Source organism: Dipodomys ordii, unplaced genomic scaffold, assembly GCF_000151885.1.
Source record: "Dipodomys ordii isolate 6190 unplaced genomic scaffold, Dord_2.0 Scaffold10, whole genome shotgun sequence".
Classification (NCBI taxonomy): domain Eukaryota; kingdom Metazoa; phylum Chordata; class Mammalia; order Rodentia; family Heteromyidae; genus Dipodomys; species Dipodomys ordii.
The window spans coordinates 20,860,134-20,875,601 of record NW_012267226.1 but is presented as its reverse complement, the minus strand read 5'-3'; the positions used below and the strand labels follow the sequence as shown (position 1 = coordinate 20,875,601).

Here is a 15,468-nt window from a genome sequence, read left to right as displayed (position 1 = left end):
AAAGCTGGAAGTGCGGTTGTGGCTCAAGTGGTAGAGCGCTAGCCTTGAGCGAAGAGCTGAGGGACAGAGCCCAGGCCCAGAGTTTAAGCCCCACAACCAACCAAAAAAAAGGAAGCTAAAAAATTCGAATAGGAGTATTCCACAAAATCAGTCTTCTGAATTTCTCTTTGGAAATATAGTGAATAATTTTGGGTGTAGATATCCAATTTTTCCCCCTATGGATATGTTAATTTTTTTTTTTTGTAGTGTGGATGATCTGATCTAGAGTTTCATCTAACCTAGTCAACCACTTTACTGAACTACATTCCCAGCCCTTAAAAACATTTCAGTCACAGGGCACCGGTGGCTCACACCTATAATCCTAGCTTATTCAGGAGGCTGAGATCTAAGGATCAAGGATCCAAGCCAGCCCAGGAAAGAAAGTCTGTGAGATTCTTATCTCCAATATACTCAGAAGTGGAAGTGGTGCAGTTACTCAAATGGTAGAGCACTAGCCTTGTACATAAAAAGGGACAGCGCCTAGGCCCTGAGTTCAAAATTCAGTCTTACCTTGGCACCTGCCAATTCCTTCATCATGGAGAGAGAATCATCAGCTCGTTCATCATCATCATCATCATAATTTGGTGAGGGAGCTCCTTCTGCTCCTTGCCTCAGTAGACTGCCACTTCCTCTAGGATCAAACGGATCTACCACAATAGGCTCGGTACCTTTGATTTCACATCGGCAGAAAGGACAACCCTGACCTTCTGATTCCTGTAGAGGACACAGATGACAATAAAATATATTTAGAAAAATGGAATTAACAGGCTAGAGATATAAGCTCAGTGGGAGAGTATGTGTTCAGTACGTTCTAGGTCTTGGGATCAAACTTCAGTGAAAGAAAGGGGGACTAGGAAAAGAAGGAAGGAAAAAATAAAAGAATGAGAGAGAAAAGGAGGAAAAGGAAGGAGGAGAGAAAGAGAGGACAAGAATGAAGAAATAAGGAAGGTAGGGATGGAGCTAAGATTTTAAACCAGACCAACCTTTGTATCTACAAAGAATATACAACACCCAATTCTTCAGTGAAATTATATAGCAGAGAAAACACATGGTTTAGACCCATACCTGCCAGGATGTGAGACAGGATGTGCACATGAGGTGTCCACAGGGTTCAATTTTTACATCCTTATCATTTTCAGCACATATTTTACACAGTTGGAAGGTGGATCCCATCTCACAGTATAATTCATATTGTTCCTTTGATTTAAAAAAAGAGATAGTTTGTTGAATACAGGAATGAATCAATGACAGTAACTGTAAATGCTAATAAGAAAATTAAAGACTATTTTCTATATAAATTTTACTCAAATAAAAATATCATAGCTGTGGTCATTGTACCTTTATTAAACGAGAAAGTATCCAGTCTTGTCTTTATTTTAAGTCACACAGTTTAAAAGATTGTCTTCCCCCCCACAAATCCACACACACAAAGAAATTCACTAACCTAAGCAATGGTTTAGAATGACAGTTCTAATCACTGAAACTATAGTCAATTCTGTAAGTATACTCAAAAGTTTGGCTCTGGTGATATGGCCATAATGTAAGACAAAATTCACCTGTGTCACTTTGATATGATCTTGGGGAGTTGGTTCGCATAAGCCTGTCAGGTCAGGATTCTGATTTCTTCCATCAGGAAACAAATAGCTACAAAAAGAGTAACCAACCTTGGAATTCTTTTAACATCAATTTATAAATGCTTACTAATATAGACAAATGATATCTAACATATTTAAAAAATATAAAGCAAAGCAAAACCACCTTGGGGAAACTACCTTGGGCTTGCAGAAAGGCCATGGACCATAGTTTACTAACCCCTTATTTATTGTAATTAAAAAAAAAATTTTGGGGGGTGTCAGTCATAGGGCTTGAACTCAGAGCCTGTGCACTGTCCCTGAAATTTCACTCAAGGTTAACACCCTACCACTTGGAGCCACAGCACCACTTCAATTTCCTGGTAGTTAATTGGAGATAAAGAGTCTCACAGAGTTTCCTGCCTGGACTGGATCTGAACTGTGATCCTCAAAATTCAGCCTCTTGAGTAGCTAGGATTACAGGCTGAGCCACCAACATGCGGTGTAATCCCTAATTAAATCAATGGATGAAACAGATGATCATAAAGTACAAATTCTTAATTTAAACTTAATTTGGTGGTATGGATTTTTTTTGTTGTTGTTTCGTTTTGTTAAGAAAGGGTCTTGCTAGGGACTAGATGGTGGCTCAACAGTAGAGTGCTTGCCTCCCAAGCATGAGGCCCTGGGTTTGATTCCTCAGCACCACATAAACAGAAAAGGCCGGAAGTGGCACTGTGGCTTAAGTGGTAGAGCGCTAGCCTTGAGCTGCCAGGCCTAGAGTTTAAGCCCCATGACCAACCAAAAAAAAAAAGGGGGGGGGTCTTGCTAGGTAGTGGCTCCCAGCTAACCCTGAACCTGAACTTAAGATCCTTCAGCTTCAGCCTTCAGAATGCTGGGATTGTAGGCATGCTCTACATCATCCCACAGTCTGCATATAACCAAAGACCTAAAATATTATTCTAATACAAGTTTGTTGTTTTGTTTTTTTCATCTATTGTGGGGCTTTAACTCTAGGCTTGGGTGCTTGTCCCTGAGCTCTTTTGCTCAAGGCTAGTGCTCTACCACTTTAAGCCACAGCTCCACTTCCGATTTTTGAGTGGTTAATTGGAGATAAGGATCTCACAGGGACTTTTCTGCCTGGGCTGGCTTCCCAAGGCAAACTTCAGATCTCAGTATCCTAAGTAGCTAGGATTACATGAGCCACCAGCTCCCAGCTTAAAGATACTGTGACAAGAACAAATGAAGCCACTGAGACAATCATTAAATAATCAAGGAGTGTCTAGATCTAACTGCTCTGACAGCTAAGGCAGTACCCCATTCAGCTACCATCCAACCACAGAAGAGGATGTAAAACAAAAGATAATCTTCCTAATCATTTCAAAACACAAACTAGTTTTCTGATCAGCCCGTATTTTCTTTCTTTTCTATTCTTTCTTTCCCTTCCTTTCTTCCTTCCTCTCTCAGCTCTTCAGCTCAAAGGGGAGAGCTCTACCACTTGAGCCACAGCACCACTTCCAGTTCTCTAGAGGTTTATTGGAGATAAGAGTCTCATGGACTTTCCTACCCCGTTTGGCTCTGAACCTTGATCCTCAGATCTCAGCCTCCTGAGTAGCTAGGATTTACAGGCGTGAACCACCAGCACCTGGCTTCACTCCGTATTTTCATTGCTTGCTGACTGATAATTTGAATTCTCACATGAACAGCAATTCTGAAATAAAGTATCTGCATATATTATGACAAAAGCCCAGCAAAGCTACTCAACCTAAATGAAATTAAGATGAAGGTCACTGAAACCTGCTGTCATTAAGAACATCTAAGCACTATCAGATTGATTAATACCTGGTAATATTTCCTGGTAACTATACATTTTCAAACCTCATACAAACTTGAAAGGAAGTTAATAATTTGGAAAAGGAGAAAGATAAAATGTACTCATGGCAGTAACTAAAGCAACAGAGAAAATTCACTTACCAAATCTCTATAAAATAAAGCTGATGCTGGGCACCAGTGGCTCACGCCTGTAATCCTAGTTACTCAGGAGGCTGAGATCTGAGGATCGAGGTTTAAAGCCAGCCCGGGCAGGAAAGTCCATGAAACTCTTATCTCCAATAAACATTCAGAAAACCCGAAGTGGCACGGTAGCTCAAGTGGTAGAGCGCTCACCTTGAGCTGAAGAGCTGAGGGACAATGCCTAAGCCCAGAGTTCAAGCCCCATGACTGACAAAAAAATAAAATGAATCTTAATCTGAATAAGAAATAGAATAATGATGAAGTGGCTAGAGTCTCTAAATCCCCAGATTCTTGCAGAAGATGATAGGCAGTGGTACTCACAAGCCTTCCCTGAAGCCATCAATCAGTGCTTGGAAGAGAGGTTTGTTATGAGGAATTGTCTGGAGAATGTTCCCATCAGCAGTGACATATCCAATAGCCCACTGACCCAGACGAGTACAGCTCAGCCGGAAGATGTAACTGAGAACAGAGATTAAAAAAAGTTTTAAAATATGTGTTGGTATTAGGTGAGAATGACAAAAAACTGATAGGACCATCAAGAGTCACTTCTTGCCAGGCACTGGAGACTCACACCTGTAATCCTAGCTACTCAGGAGACTGAGATCTGAGGATCACAGTTCAAAGCCAGTCTGGGCAGGAAAGTCCCCATCAGACTCTTATCACCAATAGCCTCTCAAAAACCTGTGGCTCAAAATTTTGGGCAAAAGAGCTCCCAGGGGTAGTGCCCAGGCCCTGAGTTCAAGCCCCACAACAGACAAAAAAAGAAGAGTCACATTTTCAACAGGCTGAAGATGAGAGATAAGACTTTAGGGGGAGATTGTAAGTGTTCAACACACTACAGCCTGGCTCAATCCCTCATTCACCCAGACAGATAACATCCCCAATGACTCTAGAACAGAAGCAAAGGATCTCTCCCCCCGCCCCCCTCCCCTTCCTCTCCTGGGCCTTGAACTCTGGGCATGGGCACTGTCCCTGAGCTGTTTTGCTTAAGCTAGCACTTTACCACTTTGATCCACAGCATCACTTCTGGTTTTCTGGTGGTTAATTAGAGAGAAGAGTCTCACAGGCTTTCCTGCCTAGGCTGGCTTTCAACTGTGATCCTCCCATCGCAGCTACCTAAGTAGCTAGATTACAGGCAGGAGCCATCAGCGCCCAGCTTTTCTTTCTTCCAAGATAGCATCCCATTTATCTTAAATATCCTCTTGCCTCAGCCTCCCTAGTGCTGGGACTATACAGGCATGTAATGCTGCATCCAGCATAAACCTTTTTATATTTATTTTTTGCCAGTCCTGGGGCTTGAATTCAGGGTGTGGGCACTGTCCTTGAGCTTCTTTTGCGCAAGACTAGCAGTCTATCACTTGAATCACAGCACCATTTCCTGCTTTTTCTGTTTCTGTGGTACTGAGGAACCAAACCTGGGGCTTCATGCATGCTAGGCAAGCACTCTACCACTAAGACACATTCCTAGTCCATAAATTTCATTTTGATTGTTTTTTGTGCTCAAAACCCACTTCTCAGCTTCCTTGTCTGGCTATTGTACTATCACTTGAGCCATGCTACTAGTTTTGCTGATTAACTAGAGAAAAAGAGTCCTGTGGATTTTTCTGCCCCAGCTGGCTTCAAATTAAAATCCTCTAAGTCTTAGGCTCTTGAATATCTAAGATTATAGGTGTGAGCCAATATGTAAACCCAGCTATAAGCTCTATTTTATAGTGACTAAAATTTAAAGTACTTATCAAATCTCAGGATTTCAGTGAGCAATGTTTCTGATAGAGACATCAACTATACTAACAAAAATATACTACAACTAAACTACAAAATCTTGGCCACTAGAAAATAAATACAACTCTAGCAGAAAGAAAGGAATAAAAAAGAGGGGGAAAAAACACTCTAGCAGAAGACACAAGAGAAAAAACTGAGCATTTTGCTTGCTGATACTAACCTGCCAGGTTTGTGTATGAATTTCTGAAGCCGGGCTTTCACTTCATCATATGTTAGAAAAGCCATGTAGCCAGGGTGAGTTACAGCGAGGCTGTTCCAATTTCTGAGCAAAGAGGACCAGGGCTAAAGAAACAAAAGATCAACCACAGACCATTTGCCCCAAGACATTCAAGCAGCCTCAGAGCAATGGATAGCAAAAAAAAAAAAAAAAAGCTTCAATTTTCAATTTTAAGTTCTCAATTTATTATCACAGTATCAATTATATTGTCACTTCAAGGCAAGAAAATGATGGTTAAGATATAAAAATTCTGGTCAGGCAAGAAAAATGTGTATTTTATAAGAAGAAACTTTACATTAAAATTCAATAAATCAGACTACAACTCTAACCAACAGTAGTAAGTCTAAAAACAATGACAGGGCTGGGAAGGTGGCTCAGTGGTAGAACGCTTGCCTTGCATGGGTGAGGCCCTGGGTTTGATTCCTCAGCACCACATAAGCAAAAAGAAAAAAGCCGGAAGTGGGGCTGTGATTCAAGTGGTAGAGCACTAGCCTTGAGCTCAAGAACTGAGGGACAGCGCCCAGGCCCAGAATTCAGGCCCCATGACCAGATACCCCCCTCCTCAAAAAAATGTGAATGCAAATAAACACCTAAATTTGATCATAAAAAAAGAATATTGTAAAAAATAAAAAATTAAAACAATGACAAATGAAAACCAGAAAAACAGAATAAGGTCTACATGTGCAATTAAGTTCCAAATAAATATTTATGCAAATTAACATAAATATATTGGAAAAAATATGTCTAAAGGACAAACCAAATGAGATTTTGAAATCTCTAGCACTTCAATAAAATAGGAAAAAAGTATAAACATACATCAATATTCAATAACAGAAAATGGACAAATTGCATATATTTTATGGTAATTGTATAACCATTAAAATGATGCAAAAGAGCCACATATCAGTGGCTTACGCCTGTAATCTTAGCTACTCAAAGTGCTGAGATCCGAGGACCATATTCAAGTCAACCCAAGGCAGAAGTCTGTGAGACTCTTATCTCCAATAAAACCACTAAGAAAAAGCTGGAAGTGAGCCAGGTGCTCATGGCTCATGCCTGTAATCTTAGCTACTCAGGAGGCTGAGATCTGAGGATCGACATTCAAAGCCAGCCCAGGCAGCAAAATCCGTGAGACTCTTATCTCCTATTAACCACCAGAAAACTGGAAGTGGTGCTATAGCTTTAGCAGCAGAGCACTAGCCTTGAGCTGAAGAGCTCAGGGACAGCACCCAGGCCCAGAGTTCAAGCCTCATGACCAAAAAAAAAAAGAAAAAGCTGGAAGTGGCACTGTGGTTCAAGTGGTATAGTGCTAGCCTTGAGCACAAAGAAGCTAAGGGACAGTGCCTAGGACTTGAGTTCAAGCCCCAGGAAGGTCAAAAAAAGGGGAAAAAAAAGATACAAAAGAAGGATACTCAATAACAAAGAAAGATAGGAAGGGTAAAAGCAGGTCATATAGACTTTTAAAAATGGTTTTTCCATGTTAAATAAATGAATATATAAAATAGAGATTTCTTCATATTCTTTTTTTACTTATAATTTCTAAAATGAATTAAAATACTTGTGTCATAGACAAAATCCTAAGTGCTCTTTTTTTTAAAAAAAATAAAATCTTCCTCTTCAAATATCAGCAGAAGTTCGATTTTAGTATCCTACCTGAAAGAGTCTCGTAAAGATGTCAAATTCAAAAACTGAAATATAATCGTTGCAGGTCAGATCAATAGTGGATTTCAGAGCCATGGCCTCCAGCCCAGAACTGATGGGATGTACTTCATGTAGAGCCTGGCGAAAGCTCTTCCAAGGGACTATTGTCCTAGGGTGGGGTTGGGGGGGGTGGAATGAGAGAGAAGGCACAAAGTAAGAGAACAGATCATTCTAGGCACTGCCATAACCAAAGGGGAAAAAAGGCCAGATTAAGCTCACAATATTTCAGTTCTCTTACAGGAGCTATTATATATTTGGATTGAGAATAGCAAGAAGGGATTAAATAGTATTATTTCTTAACTTTCTAACAAGTGAATAACAAAGAAGTTCCACTATTTTTTAGCAGAGTATCATAAATTAATCCCCTTTCACATCTTTCTTCAGACATTTCTGTTAGAGAAGCAGAAAGAGTTGAGGTTATCTTTTTACTATATGAAAAATGTGGTATCTGTGGCTAGACCTTTACTACCTATACATTCAGCTTTAAATTAAGCATGTAAAACATTCCATGTTCTTTTTAGCAAGCTAGACTGGAAGAAATAGACTCAAGATCCTGGAAGAAGAGAGAAATGACAGATGAAAAAAAACTCTTCAAGCAAAAAGAACAAGGCCAACGAGACATATTATAGAATTTTCCTTTCTCATAATTTTGGCCTCGAACTTGTTAAAGACATGTCCCTAAGCTGAAGTCTTTTCTAATGTTGTTATCAAGTTAAAGGAATAAAGTTGAACTTAAATCTTTTTTTTTTTTTTGGGTCCGGTCGTAGGGCCTGAACTCTGGGCCTGAGCACTGTCCCTCAGCTCTTCAGCTCAAGGCTAGTGCTTTACCACTTGAGCCACAGTGCCACTTCCAGCTTTTTTCTTTTTGCTTATGTGGTGCTGAGGAATCGAACCCAGGGCCTCAGGCATGCAAGGCAAGCGTTCTACCACTGAGCCAACTTCCCAGCCCGAACTTAAATCTAATCATAACCCCAAAACCAGGATTTCTGTTAGGGTGGGCGGAATAATGTTAAGGACTGAGCCTACTAAAGTCTCAAGCTAAGGATGTGCTCTATCAGCTATCACTGAGCCACACCCTTAAAGCCTCAACTACATTACTAATTACTCTCTCCTCAGATATAAAGTGGTACTAGGACTTGAAACTCAGGGCCTGGGTGCTGGTCCCATGCCTTTTATGCTCAAGGACAGTGCTCTACTACTTGAGCCACAGCTCTACTTCTGGGGCTTTTTGGCTATAAATTAGAGATAAGAGTCTCTTGGACTTTCTTGCCCAAGCTGGCTTCAAATTGCAAATCTTCAGATCGAAGCCTCTTGAGTAGCTAGAATTATAGGCATGAGCCACTGGTGCCTGGCTAGATATTTTCTTGTTTTTTGCAGAGCTGTGGAGTAAATGGAGTGCCTAGAACATGCCAGGCCACGGGCTGTACCATTAGTCCTGGAACTCTAATACTACGGATAGGAATATACACTGGTACAACTTCTTTGGAGAGCAACTAGGCAATACCACTCCTAGGTATGTAATGAGAAATTTTATTTACTAAAACTAAGATATGAAGCTGGGCACTGATGACCTGTAATCCTAGCTACTCAGGAGGCTGAGATGTGAGGATTTATAGTTCAAAGCTAGTCCAGCAAGAAAGTCTGCGAGACTCTCATCTTCAAACAACCACCAGAAAACCAAAAGTGAAGCTGTGGCACAAAGTGACAGGGTGCTTGCTAGCCTTAAGCAAAAAGAGCTTAGGGACAGCACCCAGGCCCTGAGTTCAAGCCCTATGACCAAAAGAACCCCTAAGATATTGTTCACCAAAGCACTGTTTTGCAATAACGAATAATTTGAAAGGTAAATGTCTCTTATAGCAGACTGGATGGGGAGAGAAAAGAACAGTAGTCAATCAGAAAGCACAAGCTTCAATTAAGTTTACAAAACTTAAATCTTTAAATTAAGGGCAAGAAGTTGGTATTTACCATAGGTAGGAAACGCATGTTTACTTTTCTCAAAGTCTTTACTTATCTCATGAATTAAGACTCTCTAAAAAAAACTTATAAGCTTTAATTTTTCATGTTCAAGTAAGTGATCATTTAGACTTACTTTTCCCCAAAAGCTTTTCTCCAAAATTCTGCAGCATCTGCTTTAGTGATCCGAAATGTGTCTCCTTGAAAGAGTCCACTTGGGAAAATGCCTTTTAGTTCTGCCAGCATGTGACTGAAGATCAGGGACAGTTTTGTTAGATTTCGCCTACAAATAATCAGAAATAAAATAATTAAACAAGCTCATTTTAGTTTTAAATACACTAAATTCACCCTGATATATAAGTAATATAAACAAGAAAATTAATTTAGTAAGAAGTTCTCCAAATATATTTTCTAGCCAACATTATTCAGATACACAGAACTACAGAAAAGAGAAGGGAAAATATGTTGTTGATATTGTCCTTACTTAAATAGGAGCTTCAGAAAATTGTTTTGCTCAACCCTCAGACAAAAGATGCAAACATAATTAAACACAATAAATACTGTTGCAGTTACCAGGTTACCTACTTCCCCATTCTAGATGTTTTATTCATTTTTTTGTCGTTCGAGGGGCTTGAACTCTGGGCTTGGGCGCTGTCCCTGAGCTCTTCAGCTCAAGGCAAGGGCTCACTTGAGCCACAGTGCCACTTCTGGTTTCCTGGTGCTTAACTGGAGATAAGAGTCTCTCAGACTTTCCAGTCCAGGCTGGCTTTGGATTGTGATCCTCAGATCTCAGCCTTCTGAGTAGCTAGGATTACAGGCGTGAGCCACCAGCACGAGGCTTAGATGTTTTAATTAAAAAACAACAACAACAAAAAACACCTTCAGTCTTGTATTTAACCTTAAATTCCTAAGCTTAGATGGGTACCAGGTGGGTGGCTCAGGCCTGTAATGCTACCTATTTGGGAGGCTGAACTCAGGTATATCGTGATTTGAGCCTGCCAGCCAGGGCATATACATCACCTCTTTACAGCCAATAGGTGAGTGCAGTGGTGCCCCCTTGTTATTCCTGATCCTTGGGAGGCAAAGATTGAGAAGGTCATGGTTCCAGACAATTAATCAACTTTACCCCACAGTCGCCCAACTCAATATGATTACAAAGACACTGGACTACCAATCTAACTCAGATCATGTTTCCACTTTTTGTTGTTGTTGGTTGTTGGGCTTGAACTCTGGGCCTGGTCGCTGTCCCTGAACAATTCAACTCAAGACTAGCACTCTACTACTTGAGCCACAATGCCACTTCTGGTTTTCCACTTCCAGTTTTCTGGTGGTTAATGGGAGATAAAGAGTCCCACAGACTTTCCTGCCCCGGCTGGCTTTGAACCATGGTCCTCAGATCTCAGCCTCCTGAGTAGCTAGGATTACAAGCATGAGCCACAAGTGCCCAGCCTTCAAAAGTTATTCTTAATCAGGTGAGGATTGCTCATGCCTATAATCCTAGCTACTCAAGAGGCTAAAATTGAGGATTATGGTTCAAAGCCAGCCCAGACTTTCAGGAAAGTCTATAAGACTTTCATCTCTAATTAATCACCAAAAAGCTGGAAGTGGAGCTGTGGCTCAAGTGATAGGAAACTAGCTTTGAATAAGAAAGCTAAGGGAGGGGGCTGGGAAAGTGGCTCAGTGGTAGAACGCTTGCCTTGCATGCCTGAGGCCCTGGGTTCAATTCCTCAGCACCACATAAGCAAAAAGAAAAAAGCCGGAAGTGGCACTGTGGCTCAAGAGCTGAGGGACAGCGCCCAGGCCCAGAGTTCAGACCCAACAACAGGACCCCCCCCCAAAAAAAGCTAAGGGACAGTGAGTGCCTATACCCCAAAGTCTAGCACTAGGACACACATACACAAAGTTATCTTTAAGTTGATAAATACATAACTTGAGGGTATGGGTGAGATAGGGAAAGGTGGGAGAGAACAATGGAAGGGGTGGCATTGATTAAAATGCACTGGACTCATAATCTGAATTAAAACCCCTCTGGACAACTACTTAATTTTTAAAAATTAAAAAACATCGTTTCCATACAATTGAACTAACTAAAATTTCAAGCCAAAATATGCTCTGAAATAAGACATATTTTTCTTCAGTCATACTATCCACTAGAGGGCCTTTATCAGGACTTTGTCTTTCCTGGGTGAAATGCAGTACTGTTACTAACTGCTTCTTTCTCACAAAATGCTGCTGGATCTTCCTAACCTGCTTTTCAACCAAACAACTTCAGAGGTTTTGATGGCTTCTTCTGCGTGCCTTTTCCCCCTCACTTCTAGTAAGCTATTTCCTTTCCTATTCTAGGCTCCTGTTTTGTTTTCTAAAGGTACCTACCAACTAAAGTGGTAAAAGCAGTACCATTTGCAAATACTCTGAACTAATTAATATCCCAAACAGCTCAAATATAAGATAAAAACACATGCACTCCTCCTACCCCTCCTGTTTTCTTCCTTGCAATGAGAAATCCTTTGATTATTGCTGGCTAGGGGTTTTAACGTTAACTAAAGGGGCTGGGCTGGGAAGGTGGCTCAGTGGTAGAGCGCTTGCCTTGCATGCCTGAGGCCCTGGGTTTGATTCCTCAGCACCACATAAGCAAAAAGGAAAAAGCCGGAAGTGGCGCTGTGGCTCAAGTGGTAGAGCGCTAGCCTTGAGCTGAAGAGCTGAGGGACAGCGCCCAGGCCCTGAGTTTAGGCCCCACGACCGGAACCCAAAAAAAAAAAAAACTAACCTTAACTAAAGGGGAAAATACATGCAGATAAGATCAAGAAACTTCACAGGGCTAGGCTACTGCTCAATGAGTACTCATTCAAACATGAAGCCCTGGGTTTGAGTTTGAATCTAGAGGACCAGCAAAACATAACTTACTCCCAGTGAGTTTACTTTCAAGTCATTAGCAGGATGCTAACTTGAAGCTCAGTTATTCATATAACAACCTGCTAAAGCTTAATCCTTAAAGATCGCATGGTTTCATAAGATAGCCTGAATGACTGAGAAATTATGACATTTAAAGAACAATGCTAAACAATGTTAGTGAATCATATTTTATGAGGATAATATATATATTCAGCCTTCCTATCAGAGGGTTCTATATGGAGATCCAATCAATGAATAATAAAAAACATTCAGGAAAATGTCTTACTGAACACATATGGACTTTTTATTCCTTGTCATTCCTTGGCCAATATAGAATACCAAAAATTATATTTATACTGTATTAGATATAATAACCTAGAGAAGATCTTTATGAAGTTCCTCAAAATATTGAGGAACAATTGCCTATCACACACATCGAGATTACAGAGTCCCTTCTAAACTGAACAGATCTGAACCTTCTTCATGAAAATCTTTACCTGGCCGGGCACTGGTGGCTCACGCCTGTAACCCTAGCTACTCAGGAGGCTGAGATCTGAGGATCGCAGTTCAAAGCCAGCCCGGGCAGGAGAGACCATGAGACTCCCATCTCCAATAAACCACCAGAAAACCGGAAGTGGCACTGTAGCTCAAGTGGTAGAGTGCTTGCCTTGAGCTGAAGAGCTGAGGGACAGCGCCCAGGCCCAGAGTTCAAGCCCCATGACCGACAAAAAAAAAAAAGAAAGAAAAGAAAATCTTTACCTGGTTTTACCAATGTTGTCTTTTCTTAATTCTACTTGTGTTTTTTGTTTCTTTGGCTCCCCCCTCTCCACCCCCCCATCACTTTAAGCTATACTTCCTAAGAACATGCTCTCTGCCATTTTCTCATTCTTTCTCTTCATAGTCTCATATTCCTTTGCAATCTCAGGTCTTCAAAATACACTTCGCAAATAATTCTCAAATCTGTGCCCTGGTAGCTTTCTAACGACCTGCCATACTTCCCCACCTCAAAATATGCTCACAATTAAATATTCTTTCTCAAATCTGTTCTTCCTCCATGCTCTTATATTGAATTACAGCATGCCCTACTTGCCACAAATTCAAAAGCCTAAGAGTCATCTTGGCTTCCATTTCCCTTGTTCTGCTTATCTAACTCATTTGTCAAGTTTACTGCCAAGAGTGGTAGGAATGTGGCTTAGTGGTAGAGTGCTTGCCTAGCATGCATGAAGTCCTGGGTTTGATTCCTCAGTACCACATACACAGAAAAAGCTGGAAGTAGCCGGGCGCTGGTGGCTCATGCCTGTAATCCTAACTACTCAGGAGGCTGAGATCTGAGGATCGCGGTTCAAAGCCAGCCCGGGCAGGAGAGACCTTGAGACTCCTATCTCCAATAAAACCACTAGAAAACCGGAAGTGGCGCTGTAGCTCAAGTGGTAGAGCACTCGCCTTGAACTGAAGAGCTGAGGGACAGCGCCCTGGCCCAGAGTTCAAGCCCCACGACCGACCAAAAAAAAAAAACAAAAGAAAAAGCTGGAAGTAGCACTGTGGCTCAAGTGGTCGAGTGCTAGTCTTAAGCAAAATGAAGCTCAGGGACAGTGTGTAGGCCCTGAGTTTAAGCCCCAGGATGTGCCAAAAAATAATTAAAAAAAAAAGTTTGCTGACAACATTTTCAACCCTACATTTGAATTATGGTTTTGGGTTTTTTTTGTTTGTCTGTTTTAAGTCAGTGGTGACACTTAGGTTTGAACTCAGGGCCTCTCACTTGCAATACAGCTCTATCACTTAAGCCACACCTTCTGCCTGCCCCATCTTTTGGTGCCAGTAGACGCTTGAACTTAAGGTACTGTTATCTGTGTTCACAAAGGCTGCCTTCCTTTCTGATTTGTATTTATATTCTTCCAGACATTTGGTACAATTTCTAACCTTCATTATATCTTCAGAAAACTTGTTGCCTATTACACACAAGGTTCTGGGGATGAATAAAGCAGTAAACAAAACAAAATTCCTAGATTTTTAAAAATGGCATTTACAAGTCAGGCACTGGTAGCTCACACCAGTAATCTTAGTTACTCAGGAGGCTGAGATCTGATGATCACAGATCAAAGCCAGCCCAGACAGGAAAGTCTGTGGGACTCTTTATCTCCCATTAACCACCAGAAAACCAGAAGTGAGCTGTGGCTCAAGTGGTAAGAGCACTCGCCTAGAGCAGAAGAGCTCAGGGACAGCCCCCAGGCCCAGAGTCCAAGCCCTAAAACCAAAAGAAAAAAAAAGGCATTTACATTCTTATCAGACAGTAAAGTCAAGTTCTTTTAGGAATGGAGAGGAAGGGGGGGAGGGGGAAATAGGGAAGGAAGAGCAATGAAGCGTGATGTTCAGGGAGGGTAGGCTTACAGGCCTCTCTGGTATGTTCATCTTAAAGGTGAGTCTGAAGTGTGGCCAAGGATTGAGGTTTCGACTAACCAAGCTATGTCACATGTAAGTGTGACACAGCTCTTCAAATAACTGTCCACTGATAATCTACCAGGTATCTTGTACAATGCTGGATCACACAGAATATACATACCAAAAAACAATGGACAGAAAGCTTTTATAAATCTGTAAAGTAAGCTGCAAAAAAGGAAGTTATTGACCTCAAGGATATAATAGCACTAGATATCTAAATGTAGTTTAAAGTGCTGACTAAAATAGTTCCTGAAGATCAATTTAAGACAGGCTCCTACTCAACTTCACATCCCGCCACGAGCCAGCATACATATCTTAAAACCAAAAATGTGCTCTGTAAGCATCACACTTTGTAACAGGAAATAATTATTGTCAGAGTACATTGTAATAGCTTTTAATAGAAATTCTGTTCAATAACATTTTAAAGCTTCAGGCTTATAGCTCAGTATCTACAATGTGAAAGGCAGAATCTGTCTTAGTATCTAAAGAGACCAAGGAACCTTGGTGGGCTTATTTGAGCTTAGTATAACATAAGCAGTATTTTTCAAAACTGTAATCATTACTTTAATTCATATAATATGTTCTAACAATTCTTCAAAGATCCACAAAGGAAAGCCAGGAGCTGGTGACTACACCTGTAATCCTAGCTACTCAGGAGGCTGAGATCTAAGGATTGCAGTCTGAAGCCACTTTGAGCAGAAAAGTCTGAGACTCTTTTATCTCCAACAAACTACTCAGAAAAAAGCCAGAAATGGTGCTATGGGTTAAGTATAGGCCACTAGCCTTGAGCAAAAGCTCAAGCACAGTGCCCAGACCCTAGACTGTCAAAAAAAGATCCACAAAGAACAAAACTTCAATTTTTTT

General features: G+C 40.9%; 1 protein-coding gene across 1 annotated transcript in view; it reads right to left on the bottom strand.

The window, feature by feature from the left end:
• Cbl (Cbl proto-oncogene, E3 ubiquitin protein ligase) overlaps positions 1-15,468 on the bottom strand; it is a 38,015-nt gene that overhangs the window by 11,095 nt on the left and 11,452 nt on the right. Inside the window, exons 2-8 of the mRNA XM_013009502.1 lie at positions 9,410-9,556; positions 7,273-7,429; positions 5,563-5,684; positions 3,942-4,079; positions 1,596-1,683; positions 1,105-1,236; positions 550-753 (exon numbers count right to left, since the gene is read on the bottom strand). Of these exons, the coding sequence (XP_012864956.1) occupies positions 550-753; positions 1,105-1,236; positions 1,596-1,683; positions 3,942-4,079; positions 5,563-5,684; positions 7,273-7,429; positions 9,410-9,556 (988 nt within the window). The remainder of the gene's footprint in view (positions 1-549; positions 754-1,104; positions 1,237-1,595; positions 1,684-3,941; positions 4,080-5,562; positions 5,685-7,272; positions 7,430-9,409; positions 9,557-15,468) is intronic.